This window comes from Calonectris borealis, chromosome 3, assembly GCF_964195595.1.
Source record: "Calonectris borealis chromosome 3, bCalBor7.hap1.2, whole genome shotgun sequence".
Lineage (NCBI taxonomy): Eukaryota > Metazoa > Chordata > Aves > Procellariiformes > Procellariidae > Calonectris > Calonectris borealis.
The window spans coordinates 66,189,773-66,215,782 of record NC_134314.1 but is presented as its reverse complement, the minus strand read 5'-3'; the positions used below and the strand labels follow the sequence as shown (position 1 = coordinate 66,215,782).

The window sequence follows — 26,010 nt, the reverse complement described above, 5'->3', positions numbered from 1 at the left end:
CCCTGTTCTATTGCAGACAATCCATGCTGTCACTGCACAATGCCAGGCCATTTTGCAATATTCTGGTTTTTGGTGTGGTTTTTGTTTTTTTTTTTTAAATTAAATGAATATAAGCAAGTCCTGATGTAAACTGAGATCAAATGAAGCAGACATTTAATAGTGAGATGCATCTTTTCTGCTATAACAACTTGAAGCATTGATAGCATTAAAAATGTTTCTGAAATAATCCCTTGGTCTTGATTTTACTTTATTTTTTTAAAGCATTCTGGACTCAATTTCTTCACTGCCTCTCTCCTCACTACCATACTATGTATTACATACCTGAATTCTCCTCTTCTGCAGGATCAAGTTTGACATATCATGACTTAATAGGATAAAAGGAAAATAAAAATATTTACCCAGTCCTTTGACAAACTTCATAAGGCACATAATATAACTGGTGGCGGCATTGGCAAAGACCTGGATGCTGTCTGTGTTTAGAAATGCTTCAAAGACATCAAACACCGGAGCCTGGCGTTTCCCTGTGGAAATAACAAGATGAGAACTCTTCCCCATCCCCCGTAAAGGTGATTTTCCAATCATTTTTCAACAATTTAATTGAATCTGTAGAATTTCTTCTATTCTAGGCAGAGACAGAAATAATCTTAGAAGTAAAACCTTCTCTTGGTCCTGAGGCAATTCGTGTAGCCCTTCTTTGGAAGTAATACAGACTCCCTCCTTTGCTTTATCTGTGAAAAATACAGCTTATGCCTGCCCAAATGGTAAGAGCATTTGAACTCAGCTCAGTAGCTAACACTTCTGTTTGGTGAAAGTTTCTGGTTTAGTTCTTGATAACTGCCAAGATGACCGCAGTCACGTGGAAAACTATTCAGATTATACAGTAACAAAATAGCCTTGCTTTTCCTAAGTAGATTATCAGTCTTCAAAAGCTGTATACACTTGCATTTTGCCATCAATCGCAACAGATCTGAAAGACAAAATTTAGGTTTTCCTCCTAAAAAACCCATATCCCTCACACATGACTTGTAACATTTAAAAATACCTGCTAATGGGGCAAAAGAACAGATTAAAGTGATTTTCCCATACTACCCAGTTTCCATAGAAGCAAACATCTCTGGCAGGGATGCAGAATCATTCTTACAGGAAACATGGTTTGTAATACTGCTAGCAATTCGAAGCCTTGTGATTAAGTGCCTGGACAAGCACTTGCCTAGATTATCACACTAACTTACCCTGATGTATAAGAGCAATAGGTTTCACGTAGTAAGAAAGACAGTCCACGAGACGTGGCAGTTTTATACCGTATGCTTTCCTTTCTCTGGCAGGACAGTGACAAGGGCCCAGCCAAGCTCAGTACTCCTGCACTACTGTTTTGCTCAAAAAATATTCAAGTAGGTTTAAAACATTTCTTTCTCAATTCTACTCAGCTGCCAGAATCTAGATGATAAAAAGTCAGAACAACATCTCAGCTTTCCCTCCCACCCCAACTAATAAACCAGGTACTTCAGTACAGTTCTGGAGTATTGCAGTGCCGCTGCTAAGTGCCACTGTTCAGGTAGGGCATTTAAATATATTGAGTTAGTTATTGTGTCCCCGAGTAATAAGATAGGGAAACATATGGAACAGTCAGTGCAGTAAGTCCTTACCCATAGAGTATTCTCCTACAAGGTACTCTTTAACCTCTGACTTGCTGCTGCTGTGCACTGTTTCCAGAGCACTGAACAGGGGTCTCCATCCTGACTGGATCTGGGTAGAACACATTTCCACCAACTCTCCTATAGAGGTGACCACCTGCAGACAGTGTTGGAGAGGTTAAAAGAATAAAACCAAAAAACAGAACGGATACATAGATGGGCCTTCATAAAGAATGAGGATGGCTTTAAACACGTTCCTAGATTTCACCATGTCAGTCTAGACTAATTTTTTTTTTTTTAGATAAGAGAAAAGTTTTATTTAATTGCTTTAAAGCCAGGTGCTCTACCACAATGCTGGCTTAGTTAGGCAAAGCCCTCCTGATTCCTTGAAGATGATTAAGGGGCACCATTTGAAGGGAATTTGGGAAACACTCTCAAGCGGACCAAGTGCACTCTGGAGACCATCCTTCTTATGGGTATGGTAGGCCAGATACACCCTGATCAGGGCTGACTTGCCTGGTCTTGGACATCCTCATCACACAGCTCTAGCTGCATGATACGCTCAAAGGGGCGGAAAAGCGCCTCATTAAAGTGAAAATGAGAAGGCTCATTCCAGTCCGCCAGCACTTCAGTGAGGATGTCATGGATGAAGGAGACAGCCTTCCGAGAAACGTGTCTCTCCTTATGACAGGCAGCCTGCAAGGAAAGGAGGCATATTAGAGTTTGTCCAAGCAAAAAATTTGCTTTTAGTGAGACACTTTTAAGGGAGGTAAGCACTTATGCTGCTGAACCCTAAAAACGCCTTCACCACTATCGTGACTAGGGACCCCACTGCAAAGAAAACGGGAGAGTACTGCCATGGAAACAGATGACTGAGGCTCTGAGCTGCTTAGCATCCCACAGATGCATGAAGGTTTGCTGACAATTCAAAAAGCACAGAGCTAAAAATAAAGAAATTAAATAATAAAACCAACAGAACAGAACTCGTGTGAAATGTTGTCTTTTATTTCTACTGTGTGACCATTTTTCCCTTCAAAAAGGTAGTTTCTGCATATATTCACCACACCTATCTATGCATGACCAAATGTCACTTTTTATTTGGCTCTTTATAGAACTTAAAGTGAGAAGGTTCTCATCACTTTTGGAAGAGCTATTAAAAAAATTAAATACCAGTGAATCTGGATATAAAGTTACTGTTTTGAGCAACTATGCAGGTTATGCTAAATTCTGTCCTTTCCCTGATGTTGCTCCTTCCCAGTAATGCCCTCATCTGCACTGAAGTCAACCAAAAAGACTGACCGGCCCTGCATTCTAAAAACATGGAAGGTACTTGAGTTTAAACTGGCCTGGGATCTTAAAAGACTTAAAAGTGTTCAAAACATGAAAAGTATTTAAAGTGGTCTCAGGCTGGCATCCAAAGGCAAGTGAGACAGTAGTTTTCAAGATAAAGGGCTGTTAAAGCATACAACAAAACTATTCTCTGCTATTTCTACTTCACTTAGAGGGATTCCACTGAGACTCTCCAGTGTCTGAACTCTGCTGTAAGACAGTCCACACATTTTCTTGAGTCAATGAAATGAAGTGCTATGGCAATTTACTAACAGCTCAAATTAAAATTTCAGAGAAGCATGCACCCAATAGACCTGGGCAGATGACACCACATACCTCACCGACCGAAAGAAAGAAAGTACTGCACGTTTATTCATACCAATGATACAAATCAAAAAGCTCTGAGAAGTCAAGGCACCAGTATTTCACCAGATAAGACTGAAAGTGTGGCTGTGGAAAGGTCATTTGCTATGACTGAAATCCATTATGTGGCTGCTACTGGCATGCCACTGACCAGGGTTCACAAGGAAGAAGGAAAGGGAAAAATGTCACCATCTTCCCAGTTGAGCTGGCTTTATGTGGGAAAAGAAAGCCTGCATTCTTTTACGGGATGACTTGCAAGGATGCAGACCTTGACTGGGAAAATAGGTAGGTGGAGGAGCTACTTTTACTCTCTTAGGATGGTTTTAGTTTTTTCACCACAGACACACAAGAAGCATCATATTGCAAAAATGCCTGTTTCAGTTATTTAAAAGTGCACTCCTCAGTGACAGCATCACAATATATGACACAGTATATACAATACCCCAACAGGAGTGTAACCAGGTTTGACAATGTTGAGGGTTGATACACATTTTAAGAGCTATCAAGCCTTCTCCAGCTTTTTCAGCTTTGCCACCTCTTCCACACATTCCCATTTTCTCCCCCACCCCTACCTCTACAAGATGAGGTGCCACCAGGCTCCAGCAGCGCATGAGGTGGAGCAACGGGCGAGATTTACTCCTTACAATTCTGAGCATGGCATCACCAAGTCGGAACAAGTGAAGTGCACTTCTCCTGTCCTGGGTAGATTTTACTTCACCTACAAGAAAGTATAAGAAAATAAATGGAAGCTAAGCAGCAGCAGCTCCTCCATCTTTAGATGTCTAATTTGGAATTTAAATCAGGTTAGAAATTATTAGTATCAAGTCAGGGGTGGGGGGGTGGGGGGAAGACAAAAAAAGAAAAAAAGAAAGAAAAAATCAATGCAAAACACAGCCCATGCCTGTGCAGGTAAAAGAACATGAGATAGACCCAAGTTTTAAGAACAACTTCTTAAACGCATTTTATTTTGATTTAAGTGATTTTTTTTTCCAAACATTTTAAAGACAAAGGCTTGGAGAAGTAGTGCAGAAAAGTTAAGCAAGGAGTTAAATAATTGATATTAAGACCCAAAATAGTAGTTACAAAAAACCCTGGTGACATCTACAGGAAAGAATATAAACTACAAATTACTTAGTTTTGGTTTGTCCTTTTGTATTTCTTCTCAAGCAAAAGATATGAAGCAGAGGAAGTGGGAAAATACTTTTCTGTTCCGCATCCAGTAATATTTGTTATTCCTATTAAAAGGGATTCATCTTCTGTTGCTCTTACAACATTTGGAAAGACACGTCATTCTCTCATTTAAAATATGCTGGTGCTTTTATCTCTAACGAAAGATGTAATCAGGGGGCATACCACTTTTAATATTAAAAAAAAAACCCACCTAATTAATTGCTCTATCCTAATTTTAATTTTATTATTACTAGCTACTGTTGATTGACTACTACATACATGATAAGAAGATCACTATTTAGTAAAAATAAAGTGATGAATGTTGAGGCCTGGAGACAAGCAAGAGCGAAAAACAACTTGAAGTGTCATATTGAGAAAATGACAAGTAGCACTTCAGGGAGAGGGGAAACTGATTAAATTGGAGACATATACCATATAAAATCCACATCTGCCACAGGACAGAACAAAGTCTGTATGACTAATGTAACTTCTAAAGGCACAGTACAAATTCAAGTGAATTTGTGAATCCTTTGGGTCCAGTCCTTCTGCTCTATTTGAGACAGTGATGGAAACGACAATTTACAGGCTTTGTACTGTAAGGTATATGCTCCACTCTGCTGGGGAAGAGCAAGCAGGACAAATCCTACTGCTTTATTTAACATTCTTCAGTTGTGTGCTTTGTTTGCTATCACCCGTTTTCTGAACACTTCTGAGGTTATCCCACTGTCAAATGTCTAACCTAAATCCACTGTCTTAGGTCTATGTTCACCTGAGTTTCCTTACTGGATTGGGCTCCAAAATGGAGCTATGATTAAATATCTGTGGATAATTATACCCCCGAAGTCCAAGAACCAAATGAATATCCTCTGAAGTGTTTCATAGCAGGTGTAGACATGGTCCCTGTCCAAAAAAAGCACTCAACCTTTCTAAAGACTTTGAATTGCTCCTACAGAAAGATCTTATTAGACTAAATACTGTGTTTTATTTATATGTTGAAATTTCAATGGGAAAAATTAAAGCTGTAAGAATTCAAAGCAAGTCCTGTAAGCAGTACAGTTGTATGTGAAACACAGAACTCCGCAAGGGATCTTCAGGCGATTTACCTGGCATTGCTAGGGAGTAATCAACTGTATCTGTGACTGAATGGAAAAGCTGGGCCTGAGAAGCCTTCTTGAGCTGGTAAAGAAAGCCTGCCAATGCCATCAAGTTTAACTTGTCAGCAGCATCTTCAAAGAGCCTGTGAGTAAAAGAACAGAATCTAATTGAAAAATTCATGAGATGCAAACTTAAATGTGTATGTAAGAGGAAAACCCTTATCTGTACAAGGCTGCTATGTGTTGCCTTTGGTGACACACTGGGTTATTAAGGGCTTTTTCATTTATACAGTGCTACAGAAAGACTTTGATCCAGAAGCTTTATTAATTGGTGGGTGGAAAGCAGAGTGCTGTAGGACCAACCAGAACCCTTCCAAGATTCAACTGCAGTACTAAAACAAAAAGTCACTTTTTCAAGGAATCAACGCTTCCCCATTACTGTATCTTAATGCTATAAGCAGTTCATGAACGAGTAATCAAAAAAACAGTGAGAATATGCCCAGTCTTCACAACATAGATCATCATAGCTTCACTGACTTTAGAATTACACCAGTTTGCTCCATCTGAAGTTACAACCCCTTACATGAAAAACAAATCAATTCTAGTCTTAGACCTAAAGTTGCTGTACCTGAATTGCTATTTAGAAATATAAACAAGAGTTGTTATTTTCAGCTGCAATGAGCTGTTAAGATTGAAGAGTTAAAATCTGTACCCTTAAAGCAGTAAACTTATGCTTACACAGGAGGTGGGTTCCACAGAGATCACAGTGAAATTTCACATGATGCAGCCACAAGTTGACACAAATATGATTTTCTGACATTGCTTTTCATGAAGAACTTTCTATAGTCCTGGGAAACTGGGGATTGAGTCCTAATAACGTCTGCACTGAAGTAACAGTGCAGCAGTCAAGCCTGCATCATTAAAATTACAGTACTGCTATTCTCTAATCTTCGGAACCAAGTTGTATTGTGATCTTCCTGAATAAAAGGTACTTGCCATGCACAGAGTCAAACTCCTACAAGCGGTGTCAGTATGCATTACTTTTTCCTCTGAATTTACAAATAACTCCCTCCTATGGGCAGAGATCAAGAATACAAAATGTCAGCTGAAGAAAAAAGGATATTAGAAGCATGCAAACCCAGGAAATTTTCAGCTCTAGTCTGGGCTGCCGACAGAATAGCAGAAATAGCGAAAAAGTCTGAGACATATCAGTCTGCAGACTGTGTTGTAGGGACATGTAACCCAGCCATCCTGTGACCATGCTTGGTGGCCCTTCCTCCTCTGGACACACTGGGGCATGCTGACAAGCTGTCCACAGAGTCCTGACAGAAGCGTCTGCTTTCTAACTGTCACTGGTCTTGTCACTCAGTCCCTTCCTGTCAGGACAAGACACCCACTTATTTTGTCTGCTTTAATGAACACAACAGATTAATTTACGTGCAAGCAATAAATCCACCACTCTCAGAATGCATTTGATTTACTTGGCATATTCACTGTTGTGCACAGACATACTCAACCCAGTACCTGCAGGTACTGCAGAGATGCAGAAAACCAGGTCTTTTAGGAACTGCTGGTTGTGACACACACGCAGCTCTCTTGTGAAACTCAGCTGAAGCAAGTGGCTGCAACAGACAAAGATCAGGCCCCACTGCACCACAGAAAAGTCCATTTTGGTCCTGTTTTGGGAACAGGGATTATGGTTCCTGACAGGGCTGCTTTTACCTGTCAGCTTGCGTGGAGAGTGCGAGAACAGCCTTGGCAGCACTGGTCCCACACAGCAGGCTGCCTCCACGGAAGTCAAAAGCTCTGCCCTTACTGCTCTCCTTGATGAGTTCCTGGATAGAAACCGGCTGAATGACAGGATTGCTGCTGAGGGTGGTCTCCTGCTCAGGGGTGAGTGCCTGGTGAGAATCCCCAGGCTCAGAGTCTGGGTGCAGCCCCCCAGGTGCCTGCTGTGACTGGGTGATGGTAAGGGAGGGCTGGGAAGCACCGTCACTGAAGTGGGTGTGCTCCAGTGTGCTGATGTACTCACACACCCTGAGAACAAACAGGAGAAGCAAAAGATGAATAAAACCCCCAAAACAACAACTCCTCCCCCTGCTAATCACCAGGCTCACTGAAGAAACACTTGGACCTGTACTCCAGAGGTGAGTCAGAAGGATAGTGCCAGTACAGCTCCTGGCTGCCTCACAGCCCCATCCCTGTGAACAGCCAGCTTACATGGAAACCCACTGCCGACCCACAGGCACCGATTTCTACATCTGAACCAGATACGATGCACAGGACGTTGTCCTCAAACTGTAAACAGACGATCTCTAACTCTCAGACTCCATGTAGATAACCTATCTTCTTATATCCTTTGGCCTCCCATGGGCCTAGATAGCAAACAGTTTAGTGGAGGTGCCTGAAAAGCCCATTTAGGTTCCTGGGTCTGCCACAGTCTTCTGGTAACTTCGAAGTTTCTAAGCACTGATTTTGTCCGTGAATAGCGGTGGAAAACAGCACCGACTTTTCTCTCACAGATACTGGCAGTTAAGTCACTCTGACACTGTTTATACAGAACACTCCCAGAGCATGTAAAGTCCTTTTTCTCAGTCTGTTACTTTCAGGCAACATGGTATAAATTCTGCTTCTTTTGGAAAAGCTGGTGAGTACCTGAACACGTGAGGCCAACAGTCCTGATTGTGGCTTCCCATCTCCAAGCCCACGTTAAGGACTGCATCCATACACAAAACATGAGCAGTGTGCAGGCAGACTCCCTGCACTTTCCCCATCTGCTCCAGTTTCTGCTCCACTTTCTGTTTTACTGCAGCATGAAAAATAAAAAAAAAAACGTTAGCTTCTCCAGCTTTTAAACAAACACTGTTTTGTATATAGGGTGATGGCAAAGGTATACAGTCTGAAAGCTATAAAAGAACATGGATTTTAGACAAAAACCAAATCAGATAAACCTCTTTCTTCCTAATAAACATAAGGCAATTTTAAAATTAAAATCCCTTTTGATTGATCTTATATGCATGAAAAAAATCAATGCCAAATTGACAACCTCCACCCCCAAATTCACATCTTGTTGCCCACAGAACAGATGCAGATTGCCAGTGATATTACATGTTTCTCTTTGGAGCTGGCTGGCTGGATATTTATTTATTTTAACTAAAATCTCCTTTGCTATGGAAAGAAAAAAGTTTGCGGATTTCACATCTATTTCCATACAAAAGTTTCACCAAAGAGCTTTTGTTAATGGATACTCTTGTCAAAGCAAAACTAATCCTGAGCTGAACTACAAGCATTTGGACCTAATTCTTTTTCCTGAGAATCTCTGAAAAGCTTAGTTTTCATGCTGCATTGGAATGGAAACAAATTTTGAAGCTTTGCAAGCTTTCACAGAACCGATCTGTGAGCCTCTGGCCACCGCTACTGCCTCCTCTTTGCTTCAGCGTGGCCTGGCCAACTCGCTTCAGTCACAGCTAGCAGAGTGGTCAAAAGCTGGTTTGTGCTCAGGCCTATTCAGTTTTGTTTTCTCTGCTGAGACACCAAATTTAAGTGCCAAGCAGGGTCATTTGTGCAACACTGTTTTGTTATGGGCTTCTTGCCATTAGAAATCAGATGTCATCAGACACATTTTAAGTACTTCTCCAAACAGCCATTGGAGACAACAATTGACTTTACTGACTTCCACTGGGTTTGAAGTAGTGGTATAGAGATGCAGAACTTTTCACATGTTATACATATATCACTTTTTTATTCCAGCTTTATTTAACAGGATTCAGAAACAGTTTTAAATTTTGATGATGACAAAAGACAACCAAGGATATATGCACAAGACAGGGAGAGGGACGCAAACTCAGCTTATATTACCACCCAACATATTAAAAAAAAAAATTGTTTCTCTGATGCCCTCTGGTTGTACTAGTATCACAAGGCTTAAAAAGTGCACATTTCAAAAATGCTCTTGGCATTTGTTGTTGCATGTGTTGTTCCACTGATTTCAGTTCCATATAAAATATAATTAGTGTGACATAATGTTAAGAACCTAGGACAGCGGGACATGTACTGAAGCCTCTAGACGTATATCCCACATGCCTACACGTGAGTGGTGCACAGTAGTAGCACTCCCCTCTGTCCTTTTTCTATGTGTAGCAAAGTACTTTCCAGTTGCATTTTTGCAGGCAATATGAGATAAAGTAGGTAATTTAATCACATAGTTACCTTGAGCTATAGTATCGCTGGGCTCTTGGATTTCTTTTTCCTCTTTCTCTTCTTGAACACAGGAGGCAGCAGCCATTTGGGCAAGAGCAGATGCACAGTTAGCAGCAACTCCTGTAAAGCAACAACACAATTACTGTTTAACCAGATTTCCTCCCCAATCACATGCAATCTCCGCAACAGGTTGTGTCAAGGAAAGTTGGAAAGTTGGCTGGATATGTCTATGCTGTAGGGAGGTGGGCTCTATGGGGAGTCCTACAGTCCAGGTTCCCATCCAAGACTGGAACAGGATGCTACTTTTCTCTCTCCCAAATTACTTCAAGGAAAGTTACCATCCTATTTTGTAAGTCTGCCATGACATCCCACATGCAGCAGTACCTAGAGCACAGCTGAGCCGGGCTGCCCTCCTCAGTCCATCCAGGCTCAGGCAGATAGAGTCCTTCTCCTTTTGGTTCTGCTCCTTGGCTCCTTCTGCTCCCAAAATGAAGGCCAGCCCCTTGGAGCTGCCTGCCATGCGGCCAGTCAGTGGTGTGGACAAAGTGTCAATCAAGTTCTTCCAACAGCCGATTAAAAGGTATCGGGCAAAAGCAACTCCTGGGGTGAGAAATGCATTACTACTACTACTTGAAAATGGCAACACAGCAGCTTTATCATCAATGGTAAAAAAAAAAAAAGTCATATTTGTCCTCTTCATGCTGGACTACCAATTGACATGTAGGATGTACTGACATACTTCCCTCAACCCTTAAATTGTTGTTCTAAAACACAATTTATCTGAATAGGCTTATGGTATACAACAACCCACTGCTGGTAGACACACTTGTGCTTATAATACAGTCTTAATACCTGCAACAACAGAATCATCTGTCTTCCGGTTTTGGGAAAGAGGAGATTGAGCTGAAGCAGATGCCATCAATTGGCCACCAATTGCACTGCTTCCCAAGCCATCGATGTCTGCCAGAACATTAAAAAACAACAGATTACTATTCAATACACAAATGGTATAAGGAAAGCATCTCCTACTGGCCCTTTGTTCAAATAAGTACTAGTGCTCCTGACTTCTCAGGTATGCTTTTTAGTTGCTCTTTTCTGGCAGCCTTCTGAAGCCTCAGCATAAACATGAGCTGTGGCATCTTATGCTTTGCCCAGTATAACCAACGTTTTCTTGAAGAGGGGAAATATGCCACTCTCAAAAGCCGCCCCCTCTCCTCCCCACCCCCAAAGTTACAGTCAACAGAACTCTCAGCAAAGATTTCATGGTATTTCTTACAGTTCAGAACTTCCCACACCCTTATATCTCCACATTTCTTAATATAACCTTTCAAATCTTGCTAAATCCTGTATCTAGATGTTCCTAGACCTCAGTCTGAGTTCTCAAGATGCACTGGGATCCTATGTCCTAAATGCGATTTTTAGTAGACCTATGTAGGTTCAATCTCAACAAAAGAAATACAACCCTTTCTCCAACACAACAAAAGACCAGCTTCTCACAGATTATTTAATGTTAGGGACATCAGGTTGATTTCCTTTTTATCAGCCCCTGTCTGTCTGTCTCTTCTCCACATACTTCATAGCTATTGTTTTTCCAAAGCGTTTCTTTCAGCTTCCCAGCTCAATAGCTAAAAGCAACACTGAGCTCAATACAATCAGCAAAAAACTTTCAGAGCAGTGCTCTTTGATTACCAGTTAATGGCTCAGCTGAAGCCAGCATTCTCCCTGCATACACTGTTTTAATTACCTCTTTGTAATCATACAGTATACACATTCAAGTAGACACTACATTTTATATCAATACAATATCATAGACATCCTGCTGCCTTTCAGCTGATACCATTTGATTTTTTCCCTCAAATGAAGCTAACGATTGTTTTCAAGAATTTGTCAGAGGTGCTCCAGGTTTTCAGCTTCTCTCTAGTGCCATTTGGCATATCCCTGGCATAGCACAAGTCTGAACCAAGGGGAGCCCAATCTGTGGAAGGCTTCCAGGATCAGATGCCACTATTTATATTTGTACTGCCCACAGGCACACTGAAATGGCTTTTCTATGACATCAAGAAAACATCAGCTTTACCGCTTATCATTAACAGGTACCAAGTCTACCAGAACTGAAGCTGACAGAATTAAGAGATGTTTTGGTTCAGTGAACAAACCTACTCTCCCTGTCTCCCAGGGACAGTTTGTTTTTAAACCCATGCTTCAAAAGCTTTCTGTCTGATCCAAAACAAACACTTAAGTACCTGCCACATTTAAGTCTCACTCCTTCTCTACCGGTAATTTCACGAAACACCACGTGTTGCATGATGACATGCTGTTCTGTATGTAATGCAAAGCAGCAGCATGTTATCGTAGTTTGTTTTAGACGCGTGTTTGGAAGTTAGCCTTGCCACCATAACGTAGTACTGACCGGTCAGCATGGTGATAAGTGGAAGGCTGTGCTCTTCAGGGCTTCCCCAGTACCCAGCTTCCCCCAGCATGTTCCTTTCTAGTACCTGGTGGTACAGTTCTTCAACCCAGGTCTGGGAAAATACCATCAACACACCACTGGACTGGACCTGCTTCATGAACTCCTTCTGCAGAGAACCATAAAAGCCAGATGTAAGACAACACTAAGCCCTACAGTATGAGCCTCAGCCCCTAGATCTACTCCTGAGCGTAAGGGAATGCAGGAGTAGAAATGAAGCTAAGCAAAAATAAGAATTAACCGAGGATCGCAGTGTGTCTCTATGGTGGAGAATGACGTGATAAGGAGCTTTCCCTTCTCTTATTGCGGTTCATGTAAGATGCAAATCATAATGACAGCTCTTGCACAGTGACAATGGGACATGCTGATCTCCCACTATTTCTACAAGGTAGGGGTAGGATCTCAATTCCAATAAAAAGAAGTTGTGGCACCTAACGCTGCCTGTCCAGCAATCAGGCCTTTCTGCATTGAACAGTCACCACAGATGAACTGGGGTCCCATCAGATATCTGAACTATTTTCAACAATACTTAGGTCATGCTCAGGCCTGTTGTGCACAGTGCTGCCCCTAGAGAGGTTCTAAGTCACAGATTTGCTCTTGCAGCTGCTGAAGAACATACCAGAACTGATCCACTTGTTTTTGAGGTCTTCTATAATATAAATTCTCTTACATGGGAAGCTCAGCAATAATGGTACATTTTAACAGAATTTTTTGTTTTTCATTTTTGTGTTCCATGTATCACCGACTTTTTTATTTTTAGGGCAACTCTGCAACGACTTCTCTTGAGCAACTTAGTTGAAAAACATAATTCATGTTTTATAAGTCCTTCAAACCAATTTTTAAAAAGCCCAAGAAGCTGAGAAATCCCAGGCGCCACAAAAATCATCAGTTTGTATTACTAAAACCTAATTATTTTTCACTCTAACTTCTCATGTCTTCATCTGCGTAAATACAAATCAAGTATTAAGCAAGAAGTTTGTCGTTACGCTCAAAAGTAGTTGCAAGATGAAGGAATGCCCCTTGATAACGTGCACTAACAATACTTGCTGCATCACATGATGCTAATGAAGATCTGTTCTGAAGACAGAGTATCCATCAAAATGACTGCTACTTTAATGATAATCAGCAAGCAGCATTCATTCCTCCCCGAATTACAGAGAAGCTGTGTAATTCAGATGCATGATATTTATCATGCAGGATTCATAAGCAGTTTGGAGAACGCTTCATTTGCAATTATTATTTCTCCACTTAGCAAGCAGCCTGAAGGCTTTACGTGTGGGCTGTTTTATGTGAAAGGTAGCAAAACAAATTTTCTTTTTTTAACAGTTTTCCCATATTCCCCAACTCACCAGCAACACAGGGGCTTGGGAAGGCTTCTTCCTGTAGTAATCCGAGTTGGCCAATTTTAGGTTGAGCAGCAGAGTGTAATGTGAGACCATGTAGAGACTGTCTGCATTCATCAGAGTCTGGAAGCTGAAATTTAGGTTTCCCTCAAATCCTGGTGAGTGCATCATACCTAACAAAAACACCATGTGAGCTCTCACATTTTACACAGATTTTGCCTGGAAGAAAAAAATCAGAAACTAACCCTAGCATTTCAGCAGCAACAGATTGCTAGAATAGTTAATGAATCATCAGTAGAAATTACTCTACTAAATGTACTAGAATAGAGAATAGAAAAATAAGTAGTCCATCTAGAATGCAGTGCTGCAAGGCAAACTGAACACTCCAGTCACAGTCCAGCAAAGCAAGATGGTAAATTTGAAATACACCAGCAGCACCAGTATTCATTGGGATGACTGCCAGGTACAAAGCAAAGGGCAGGATACATCTGCAGTGCTAACTGGAAAGGTGAGGTAGGAAGGGGCAGAGGCAAAGCCTGCGTACTTAACTGAGCATACATTGCACCAAATGGTGCTAATGAGGGTGACAGCCCTTTTAACCCCCCAGTAAATCTGTCCTGGCCAAGTGAGCTGTTGGATGGGGACTGGAGCGCGCAGGACCTTGCAGGATCAGCCTGTAATCACCATTCTCTCCATGGTCTAGAGGTATGTGGACAAATGTTTCGGGCCAAGCTGGCTGGAACTCGTTACAACTCCAAGCCCTGTTTAGTTCATACAAGACCTGCTTTCTCGATAGCTGAGCACTTGCAGCTCTGCCAGACCCATAAGTACTCCTGAAAACACTGTTTGTATGAAATGACAGCCTACAACCACGCCCAGTGGCACAATCCCTTCTTCCCAGGTAGGATGGACGGCACATACATTTTCCTCTGAGTTAGCTGACCTACTGGTAGAAAAACATAAATCAAGTATGAGCAATACCTAATTGAATCCCCATGATCTGTAGTTTGAGCCATGAAAAAAACAGAAGTATTAGACTCCCCCACATGACCCACAATATTTCATGGTTTTCACATCAACTGTGAAATCCATTCATAGAATGTCAATTAGGGAAGATTAAGGAGTAAGCTTTATCCTAGAGGAACGTTGAAATGAAACAAAAAACCAGTTCCAAGGTTAGTTACATGATGAAGCAAAGCTGTGTCATTTAATTGCTGCAGTGGTTTACTGTGAATATATTCCTCCCACCATAAAGCTCATGCCTCTTCTTAGACAAAATACAACAAACCATTAACATTAAAAAAAAAAAAATCCACACACAGAAAAGAAGCAAATGTTTTTCTTGCCTCGTGAGGGTTTGAAAGCTCTGTGCTGCTGCCTTCTCGGACTTTCCACTGTCGTCACTTTGGGGGCGTGGATAAGGTGAGTAACTGTTTGAGGGCGGATTTAGAAAGAGAGTAACTGTTCCAGGGTGGGTCTAAAAAATGAATAGCTGTTCAAGGGAGCAACCTTTGTGGAAGCGGGGTGATAGGGCTGGCCACAAACCGTACGCACACGGGTTGGCGTGTGCTTGGGGTAGATTTCCGATGGTGAATGTTAACAGAGAATCTTTACCTAGTACCAAAACTGCAACCACGTGCTTGAAAGTAGCCTGTGAGCAGCTCCAGTGACTCCTTCATCACTGAAGGCAAAGATGCATCTTAACACTTTGTTGGATGGAGGATCATGATATTGATGTAGCTAGCATATATTGATTTGATGCCTCATCTCTCTTAAATATGTACCTTGGGGACTAGAATCTGCTAGAGTAATAAAAACCTCAAGGCAGAGAGGTATGTAAAAGAAAAAAAAAAGCCCACTTTATTTTGCATTAAAATATTTTAAAAATTGTGCAACCTTCTATACAAGACCACAATTAAAAAGGAAGGTGTATAACTGCACATAAAAGTGGCTACTACATAGTCGGTATGTATTTGAGCACCCAAAAGTGTTTGGGAAAAATATGGTCCCTAATCTCCTCTAAAATATGGGAAAATAAACAACTGCATTTGAGGGATGCTGAGATCTCAAAAGCAGATTAGCTGATGCATATACTTGCAATGATGCTTAACAACATAAAAACCTTGCTGCTAAAAGCTATGGAATCAAAACTGAAAAGAGGTGCTAAAAATGTTTGCTATGATTATTCACACAATGGCACGCTATTTTTAGAATTAATGCCTTGACACTGCAGTTCATGAGAAGAGTTATGTCTGAATTAAGAGAATACTGATCATCAACTTGAATTATAAAAATCTGCCAGCTATAACAAACGATGAGGTTAGCACAATGTCTTAACAGAGACAACAGTTCATTTAAATTGGCCAGGTAAAAGGAGATCCTGAAAAAATGCAGACTTTATGTTCTGTGTAAGTCAAGACAACGTTGCGAATTTTTAGATAATTCAGTATTTTTTAAGATAGATATCACACTCCAGTGTCACTAAGGAATTTTTTGGCATTGGTTTCATCTAGCAACAAGGAGGAACTTTCTGAGGAAAGATGAAAACTGTAGATTAGGAAGGCTTTTAACCAACTGACTTCCAAATTTTAATTTCACCATAACTCTGCTTAGCTGACTTCACTTTTTCCACGCCAGTGCCTCAAATTCCTACCTCCATTCATTGCTTTTCAATCCTACGAAAACATAATAATATTACAATACTATTTAAGGACCTAGCCTGTAGGAAAGACTACTAAATTGCAGCTAATGCATTTTTCCCCCAAAGTGTAAGAAAAATTGAAATATGAAACAAAGCAGTTAAGTAAGGTCTCTCAGAAACACAAAAATACTGCTTCTGTACTGGCTGGTCTCAGAACTGCACCTGCCTCTTTTCTCAACTCGAACCTTAACTAATACTCAAATTTCCTAATGTATTCTTCAGGAATTATACATGAATAAATGTTGTACGTACAATGAATAGGACCAGTTCCTCTAACTCATCACCTCATTTGTGCCTTGAATTGTTGGTGCTAACGAAGGAGTCCTGAAGTACGGACTCAAATGTTGCCTATAGAGGCAGATCAGACTGGTGTCTCGGAAGCTCTCCAGGCAGAGTTCCTGCCCCCAGACATGTGCTTCAACTTCAGTCAGTCTCTCTCGCTACAGGTCTTCAAACTCACGCTTCTCTCACCTACACAGGAACACAAGTCCTCACCTCAGGAGGACTGATGGACTTTTGCTTAAGATCTGAGGTACAAGTTAAGGGACTGTTTCAGCTGGATTGAATCTCATTCCAGGCATCCAACTGAGACATGATCTGCACAGATCTTATGAGAGCATAAAATTACACCTCTGTAACAGCCACAGCTCTACAAAAACACCAGGATATCTCTTCTAAGCTATATTAATACAGTAACTTGCTACTACATGTTTTTCCATGATTCCTAATTGAGGGGCGTCTTCTAAGAGCACTTCACCAAATCAGACTGGAAACATGGTATACATTTTTAATTACAGATTTAGCCATGGGAGTGGCTTTCTTAGGAAAGTGAAAGGTCTTCCTCAACTCAACAGTTTAAGTCCAAGACTAGGTGTCTTTTTAAAAGAGATGTACAAACCAGAAATTATGGCCTTAATGCAGAAATAAAGTAATACTCTTCCATCTTCTCACTGTATTACTCATACTGAATAACAAGAGCAGTGTTTAGCCTTAAAATGTAGAAGTCTGCTAGGTCTACCTCTTCCAACCCTTTAAAACGTTCTAAACAGATTTGACAGACAAAAGAGAAAAGAAGTGGTATACTCATGCACAAGGGAAGAGGTGCACAAAAGTTTGAGCTAGAGTTCTAGTCCTGGTCTTTTGGCATAACCTCACTCTTCTTCAGGAAAAAGAAATCCCTTGTGACAGAAAGGATGCTTTTGAGCACCTCAATTAGGAATGTAATTCATATTACTGTCCCCTTTAAGATATCTCAGTTCTGTGATGTAACATGGCCAATGTTTCTTAAGAATGTCACCTATCATATTGCTGAGTTAGGGCTTATTTGGGCAGCATTTAAACAGGATATCAGGAATATCAGCTTATTCACCCAGCTTCATATCTAAATTATGCTGTATGATGATGGGAGGCATCCCTTCTGACTCTGTATGAGTTTAATGTGTGTGAGAGAGCACAAATGAATGAAGCAATGATTAGGAGAGGAGCAATAGGAAAGGCAATTGTGGTGAATTAAGTTAAAGAAACAGAGAAATATATTTTAATAAACATTTCCACTTTGGCCACTGTCAGGAAAAAGAAACCCTTCTAAAAATATATATACTTATACAAATTTTAAATATACTATCAACAGGACAAACTAGCCTTTGCATGGTGTTTTTTTGTTTGATTGACCAAGTCAAGATCCCAAAGATTCTAACCCTGAAAGAACTGCAGGTATTTAGTCTCTTAAAGGTAAGATCTCTAATTATTTTTCACTTGGTCTGGGCTTTGAGCTTTGCATTTCCTGTAATGATAGATAGCAGTATTAAGAAAAACAAAAGAGTGAAGAAGAGAGTCGCTCCTCTTTTCTTATCCTTTCAAGAGCTTACTGCTGTGGAATTTTTATCACCTTCTTTGCAAGACTGGCTTTACTAATAGGAATGCAGTGATGTACTAAGCTACTTAAATCTCCTTCAAAACAGGTGATGGTCCTCCCCACACCCCTCTCATGCTAAGGGGCAGCCCCAACCTCTGTTTAATGACAACATGTGCAAATCTTTTCAACACATCTTCACAAACCTGTGAAGAGGTATCTTACCAAGGAAAATGCGATTTCTCTATTGACTGAGGACATAATCCAGAGCCTGTTAAGAGTTAATGGATTGACCTCCCTTTAAATCGGTGCCTGCATATTCAATTTGCTTTGCCCTAAATGAAGTGTGCTGCTGTGGAGGAATGTGCTTTGTAAAGCACAAACCTCCTTATTCTGGATATGTTCTCTGAAGATGAAATCCTACAAGAGAATCTGTGTACAGTGCTGTCACAGTGTGCATGCTGGTTAGACAGTAAATATTTGCTTGCAAACCTGAGCAGAAGGTTGAAGAGAAGCTCTGCAGTGCTCCATCCACCTCCTCTATGCTGGGAAGAGCTATAAGCCGAGGAAGAAGAGCTTCAAGTGATTGGATAAATAGCCGTGCACTGTGCTGGTCTGCTTCTTGATTTTTCAGTAATTTCAGAGAGAGAGCAGCAGTACGTAAGGACCTGTGACCTGGACAATCCCGTGGTGTCTGCTCCTCGTCAGCCAGGGAGCAATTGTCAGAGCCTATGTCCGAGACATCTGACCTGCCTGAGTCCTTCTCTGCTGCCATGGAATACTGATCACATGAATCAAACTCAGTCCTAGAAAGGTCCTGGTCATCTACACTGAAGTTACTTTCACTGTATCTGGATCCATAGGACCGAGTCTTGCAATCAACTGATAAGAAGTTAGTTATATCTGGATAGACTATGGTGTGGCTTCTCTGAACAACATCTGGCTGGTCGATGGTTTCTGACTCCGGTTCTCTATAACGTATCTCTTTGCTTTCATGTCCAGCTGGAGATGGTAGTGAGTTTTTTTGACTTTCTGGATTATCCTCTGGAGTTGTCTGTCCCATATCCCCTTCCAAAGTGGTCTGACCAGTGTCTGTGGTAACGCTAATGCTAATATCAGGACTCTTCTCATTTCCTGATTCCCAGGCAGGATTTTCTGAGGACAGGATGCGCCTCTGCCACCTAAAGTCAGCATCATTGATCTCCATGGAGTCCCTGCTCGTCTCGGTCCCGTCCTTCAATTCTTCTAAGTGCCGGAGCAGCAGCTGGATCTGCTCTTCACTAAGACCCCTTCCTTGGCTCAGCTCATCTAATGCTCCAAGCAGGGCAAAGACGCAGGACACTGAAGCATAACATGCTTCAATACCACCTTTGATGCACGCTTCTGTCATCCCATCCATGATACTACAATTAAAACAGAGTTTATTTAAGTGATGCAGCACATATAGTGAGCACGTGTCACTATCATCCAACACCATCCCTCCATAACCAGGATAAAAAGAAGTGAAATTATCCTGTAAGACTACTCCTGAGAAAGAAAACTAGTATTAGAACAAATTATTATGTCTTGCATGTGGACATGGTCATCCTGTAAAGGGAGTGCCAACCAGAGAAAGTTACTATGCATTTGTACCAGCATGCACAGTACGTTTTCCCTTACAGACAAGCACTTACACTGAAAAAACCCTCAACACCCAACTGAAGCTAAATTTAAAGCCATCTGTGTCCTGAAAATTATCTTATCTACAAGATATGATCTTTATAAGAACTGAGAATCCTTCTTGCTCAATCTGACAATGTTTAAATTTTTGACTATCTCCTTTGACTTCATCTTGGAAATATACCTCTAAATAAGCACACAGTTATTTCATTGCAAGGTTAGGGACCCAAACCCCAGGAATTTCCAGCTGTAAACCAACATATTTGGATATTTTGGCAAACTCCACAAGGTAGTTATCTATGCCTTTACAAACAGGCCCAGACTGATGACAAACCAGTAAAAGCTTTTACCCCTCTTCCATTTTCACAGCTTGTTTAACCAGGGAGATACCCTGGCTCATATTTGGATATGCTTCTACAGCTGCAACTGTTTCAGGGTCCTGTGTGCACAGGTTTAAGAGAGAAGAGGCTAAAGGAGGAAACAAAACGTACAGCTTGAGAAGATCCAGATGGGACTTCCTTTTAGAAATAGGTCTCTTCCTGGATTCTGACTCAGAAGAGCAGGGCCCTGCCAAATCACAAAGCCGCCGAGGACTGCCAAGTATCTGAAAGGAAAGGAAACAGAAGTTACTGGAGGATTATCTAAGCATTATGTAAATACAATAAATGAGTCATACTTCTGTCAAGCCCTGGAACCTGAGGTAGCAGTACTGTAATTTCTCACAGCAAAGGAAAACAGCACACTGATGTTCTACTTATTAAAGCTATCTTTCCTCTTTTTAAAGGCAGAAAAGCAGAGAGAAAAGAACAGAATATTCAACAAATCACATACAAAATGTTCTCCGCTGCTTTACATTTTTGACCAAATACGTTTCAACTGATACCGCACACAAGACAATCTTTATGCCTAAATATAGAGCAAGCATCTTGCGTTACATTGTATACCAAAGGGAGCCTTTCTCTTCAGTCACCCAGTTACAAACTGGTAAGAGTCATGCAAAGATAGGCACAGTGATTCCTTCTGACTCAACCTGCTGGGTGGCGTCCTGTTAATGCCCACCAGGAAATACAAGGCGGCTTTACAAACAAGCCCATATTAATAAGCAGAAAGAGGCAACAGATATGTCCTGCAAGAAACAGCACTAGACTGAGCTTTTCCTAAACCTTCAGTTGTCATCTTGCTATGTTTAAAACTAGAGGAAGACAAGTGCCAGGCTGACTGCCAGTTCAGACAACAACCCCGCAGGTGGCTGTGTTGTGTTAGGAGAGATCTTCAGTCACAGAACAGCCTAGGTAGGCACCAGCTAGAACAAAAATCCTCTAAGAGAGACCACTGTTCCTACAAAATACGTAAGTTGCCTTGTATTCCACAACATGAGAAGAAAGCCGCACATGTGAAATGGAAGAGCCCATGACTTCAGCTGCTGCTCAAAGAAGTCTCACAATGCTCCATTTCTAGTGCTGTCAGAGGCACCGGCCAAGAGGCCAGAACGGACTGGTCCTGACATGGCTGCTTAAGAGATTGGCAGCTTCCTTGTGGCTATTCTAATAAAGCTCAAGGAAACTGTATTTCAAAAACCTGGCATGTAATCAAAGCATATATTCACCTTAATGCCTGGAATACAACACTGTGAGGATGAATGTCTCCTTCTAGCAAGAGCAGAGAGTGGGGAAAGATGCCAAAGAAGTTGAGAACTGGATCACTATACTGTATCTCACCCAAAAGAGCAGTCATGACTCAGTAAGATCTGCTCCATGCAGTACCACAGCATGAACACTGATGGAGTTGCCATAGCAGCTTGCATTATGGAGACAAATATAGCTATTACGACTTTGTAAAACTAGAAATATTTGTCAGAGTGGCTTTAATATAACAGCTGTGCTCAGAAAGGGCGATTTCAACATCCCTAGCGCTAAGGTCTGGAATGGACTGGTATGCATGTATCAGCAACATTTACTGTTAAATAAACATTTTGCTCTACATGCCTGGATTTGCACGTGTGATTATCCTACCTCTTTCATAATTTTGATGGCTTCTACTCGATGCTGAGGTGGTGGGTAAAGCAATATCCGGTGATAGAGAGACTGCAGCACAGGCTTCATGGATTCCACTGACCCCACCAGTCGAACCAGTTCTGCTGCAATATAATATATGGTCCGTGCAACCGGACCACTAAGGGCAGGTGCTGTGGAGGAACAACCTGAACCCCGGCCATGATCAGAGATCCCTGAGGAAGGTGAATCAGCCTCAAGGCAGATGCTGCTGTGGGCAGAGGTGATAGTTTTGTCATGGATTGGATTTCCCAGGATTACTACTAGGGCTGGACACAGTTGCTTCCTGAGAAAAAGAGAAAAGCAGCAGATGGTAACTGAAAAAAAATCATCTCACAGGAACAGATTGAAAATAGCCCACGGATAAATGAGATACACACTCTTGTTTTAATGATCAGCCAACAGCAGTGGCTAGATAGAATAACAAATTATGCCAGGTTTTTTTCATCTCCCAAGCATCAGCATGCTAGTACATATGGAAATACTTTTGGGTGCTTTATAAACATGGTACTGATTTTGCAAGTTCATGTTGCTGCACAGTGCTGCCCTTTACAGGATAGCATGCCTGCCTCTTTCATTGGCTGCAACCTATTGCAAGGTAGAAATTCTCGGTTTCTACTGCCAAGTGTTTCTTCTTCAGTTCAACTTGGGAGCTTTAAAAAAAGCTGACCAAACAAAACCAACCTATGTTAACTAGAAGGCCTGATGTTCCATCACTGAACTGCACATGCATGTATTTTAGTAAGCACCCTTAGTTGTGAACCTCTGTTTTGCTGGCTTTTGAGAACATAATTAAAGCCCTTTACAGTAACTCAAAGTGTGCATTGTAAATCCTCATATGCCACTATACACTAGTATAGTGTAGAAGGACTATATACCATCCTTCAACTGTCTTTCTGCATGAACACTCAAGTTAAGTGATTCCACACTAGCAGATCACTCTTCTGTGGAACCAGAGCCAAAACCAACTCAGCACTTTGCTCCATTAGCTGTTAATTCAGCTTTGCGCTTACACACTTGACATTATACTTCAGTCTGCAAGACCCCAATTTAAAAAGCCAAGAGCTGCATAAGAATGCAGTCCCAAACCTGATTTTCACCCACGTGCCTCAGAGGTTCAAGCTGGTGCCTAGAGCAAGCACCCAATGACAAGTAATGATTCAGCATAAAAAGTAACACATCCTTATAGGTAAATATATCTTATTTTCTCAAGATTTTTGTGCAGCCCAGAACTTTCATTGCTTCTCTTAATGTGCTTGCTAAAACGGCTCAGCTTCCTGAAGTCACAGAAAGAAAAACAACTTTTAATCAGACATCAGATAATGACTTTGACTCTGCTTATTCCATTTCTTTCTCCAAATAGGTACACTTCAAAACATATCAATTCACTGCTTAAGAAACATGCCTGCTTCGAAGCAGGCGTAATCACAGGTTGCAACAGCAACATATTCCCCACACATCTTAGTCCCATCAAAGTGCCTCTGTATCAAACTATGGAGAACACTGTCAGAAGAACACAGAGCTACATCTTCTCTGTCTGCTCCCTTCTTCATCTTCTGCTGAGAACTGACTACAAAGTGCCAGCCAGAAAGTTGTGTGCATGTAGGCAACAGCTCCTTAAAGAACAAAGATGACTATCAGTTTGGTTCACAACTTCACTAGACAGCTAATGGATTAGCATGTACTTATACTGCTATATAGTCAAAATGATGTTTGAAGTTTAAACTGTTTCATGTCTTCCTCATGTTTGGTTTTTTTTTCCCCCCACTTCATCTTAAGCACGTAACTGGAGGATGCATATTCCTTGGCAGCCGTGCGGGTTAAGAAGTCCTGCCCCTGATGGCTTGCCCTCATGTCACACAGTTACAAATACAAACACCTGTAGATTTGCAGCATAAACTGGATCATCAAAATGATGTAAATTTAAAATAGAACAGGAAGTGTTTTCTTTTAACAGAGATCATTTCAGTGACCTTGCTTATAGGATGGCCCCATAGTCAGTCACATAAGTATAAAAAAAGGGTCGGGTGAAATTCAAGGGCAGAAACTTCTGAAATGGGTTTGCGATGAAAGAGGGAATTCTGCTCTTACATTAGAGCTCCCAGAGGCCTCATGCAGGGTCCCTGTGCAAGACTGCCAAGTGTTATCAACCTGAAGAGCTCCCAGTTCAGCAGCCACTGATTTTCCTGGGACAACAAGGGAAGTTATGGGTACTTCTACATGTTGCATCCTTAGAATTGGGCCCAAATCAAACGCTGCCATTTCAAAAATTACAGGGTAAAAGTGCAAGAAACACATTTGCCATTAACAGTCACATATCTTTTCTTAACACAATCACCTGCCGAGGTCACAGGATGGGCATGGACTGCAAGGAACTGCATATCAGTTATATTCTTGCTTTATTACTATGACTCAATTACACATAATGCTATAAAAAAGCACTATTGCAAACAAAAAGAGGGAAAAGGATTATTTCAGGTGCTATGAGGTGATGGTATCAAACAATTTAGGGGTAGATACGAACACTAAAGACATCAAGCCTTTCTGGTGAGCGTATTAAAAAGAGGATTTCTTGATAAAGTGGAAGCACCATGAAGACCATTTAGCCTCAGCCCTTATACAATGCAGGTCATAAGCATTTCTAGTCACCAGCACACCATCTGACATTAATTCTGCTTATCTTCCTGTACTACTGAATCAGAGCAGTAAAAATCTCTACAGAACCCTCCTACGATAAGCAGAATATTTGTGTGTTTAGTGCCATAAACAAATCCGAACTATTGCAGAAAGCATAAGAGATTTTCTGTTCTGGCTAAATACATTAGACTTCATTACAGTGATAATTCACTACAGGGATTTAATGTGCTAGCTGAGCATGAGGTCCTAACCAGTCTTATATGAGACACAGAATGAACTGATAGTGGGTTAACAGCGAGCTCTGCTCACATCTGGAGATCTATTACACGTTTGTTTGCATGGCTGGAGGGAGAAGGTCCTTTTATACTTACAAACTGAATATTTGCGTTAGTCTTCAGATGTACTCACCATATTAGATCAGTGAATCCTTTGTGCTGGTGCATGCTGGGAGAGGAGCTGTTTAACATGGAGAGGATGCACTCCAAGTAAAGAAGCTGAAGTTGCCGATTGTCACTGGCAAAGAGAAAAGATGCCAGTCACGTCACATTAAAACACAGATTATCTAATTTTCTAAAATAACTACATTAGTTCATTTGAAAATTATACTGCAATTTACAGCAGTAATTTACTTTGCTTCTTCCTACGGATTTACAATGGTGTGATCACTTTTACCATTTCATTTATTTTGTACTGATCACATGCACCTATCTGCTACTTTTTGTAAGTAATAGAAAGAAAATAGATTTAATTAATCAAATTTCAGAGTCAGGAATTAAAAAAAAAAAATCTATGTGACAGCCATAATGGTCAAAAGTCAATGTCTACAGGCAAAAAGTCGCATGATGACATGGCTACCTTTCAGGGCCTTGTCAGTTACTCTGTCAAAACCATAAACACAAAGTAAGCTTCATGAGAAAGAACATGAAAGATCCTGTGGACACCTGGAATTGATGCACTTGTAATGTACAACGTGCTTGTACCTACTCTCAGAATTAGCTGCAGGATTCAGGAGACAAGCAAGGCTGAGTCTGCCTTACGAAAAGAGCTCCCCACGCCAATTGCAATCACATTCTGGTTTTCCTTCCTAAGACAACTAGGATTTAATCATTCTTTTTTGGTCCAAGATGAGAGCTGGAGGAATGTATTTTCTGATGTATGATGGTAGGTAAAGGAAGCTGTAAAGAATGGATTTATCTCAATTAAGGAATTCCTGAAATTAAGGAATGAGAAACATCTGCTCTTCTGTCACTGCCTGAATTCCTTTTGTTCTCATAAATGAATTTTCATCCACGTAGAACAGTACCATGCCATGCAGAAAATAGTGAATCCCAAGGCTTGAAGCTAGATTTCTAACTCTATGCTATGGAGGGTTTAAAACTGCTGGCTGGTTATATATTTTGGAGGTGATAGCCTTTTCATCACAACAGTCCACACCTATCTGGAAAGATACACACATTCCAGATACAACTGCCGCCTTTCCCAACAGCTTTTCTTACAGATTAATGCTGAT

At 41.1% G+C, this 26,010-nt stretch overlaps 1 protein-coding gene across 5 annotated transcripts in view; it reads right to left on the bottom strand.

Moving 5' to 3' along the window:
- Positions 1–26,010, bottom strand: part of ARFGEF3 (ARFGEF family member 3) — a 100,520-nt gene that overhangs the window by 24,375 nt on the left and 50,135 nt on the right. For 4 of the 5 annotated variants that reach the window (XM_075145937.1, XM_075145939.1, XM_075145940.1 and 1 more), the window contains 16 exons: positions 24,909–25,013; positions 21,825–22,149; positions 20,304–20,416; positions 18,646–19,556; positions 13,607–13,773; positions 12,201–12,366; positions 10,643–10,750; positions 10,175–10,390; positions 9,800–9,910; positions 8,246–8,396; positions 7,313–7,627; positions 5,600–5,733; positions 3,899–4,044; positions 2,151–2,330; positions 1,647–1,791; positions 399–521 (listed from right to left, as the gene is read on the bottom strand). In XM_075145937.1, coding sequence (XP_075002038.1) covers positions 399–521; positions 1,647–1,791; positions 2,151–2,330; positions 3,899–4,044; positions 5,600–5,733; positions 7,313–7,627; positions 8,246–8,396; positions 9,800–9,910; positions 10,175–10,390; positions 10,643–10,750; positions 12,201–12,366; positions 13,607–13,773; positions 18,646–19,556; positions 20,304–20,416; positions 21,825–22,149; positions 24,909–25,013 — 3,416 coding nt within the window. The remainder of the gene's footprint in view (positions 1–398; positions 522–1,646; positions 1,792–2,150; positions 2,331–3,898; positions 4,045–5,599; positions 5,734–7,312; positions 7,628–8,245; positions 8,397–9,799; positions 9,911–10,174; positions 10,391–10,642; positions 10,751–12,200; positions 12,367–13,606; positions 13,774–18,645; positions 19,557–20,303; positions 20,417–21,824; positions 22,150–24,908; positions 25,014–26,010) is intronic. The other variant, XM_075145938.1, reaches the window with a different exon arrangement.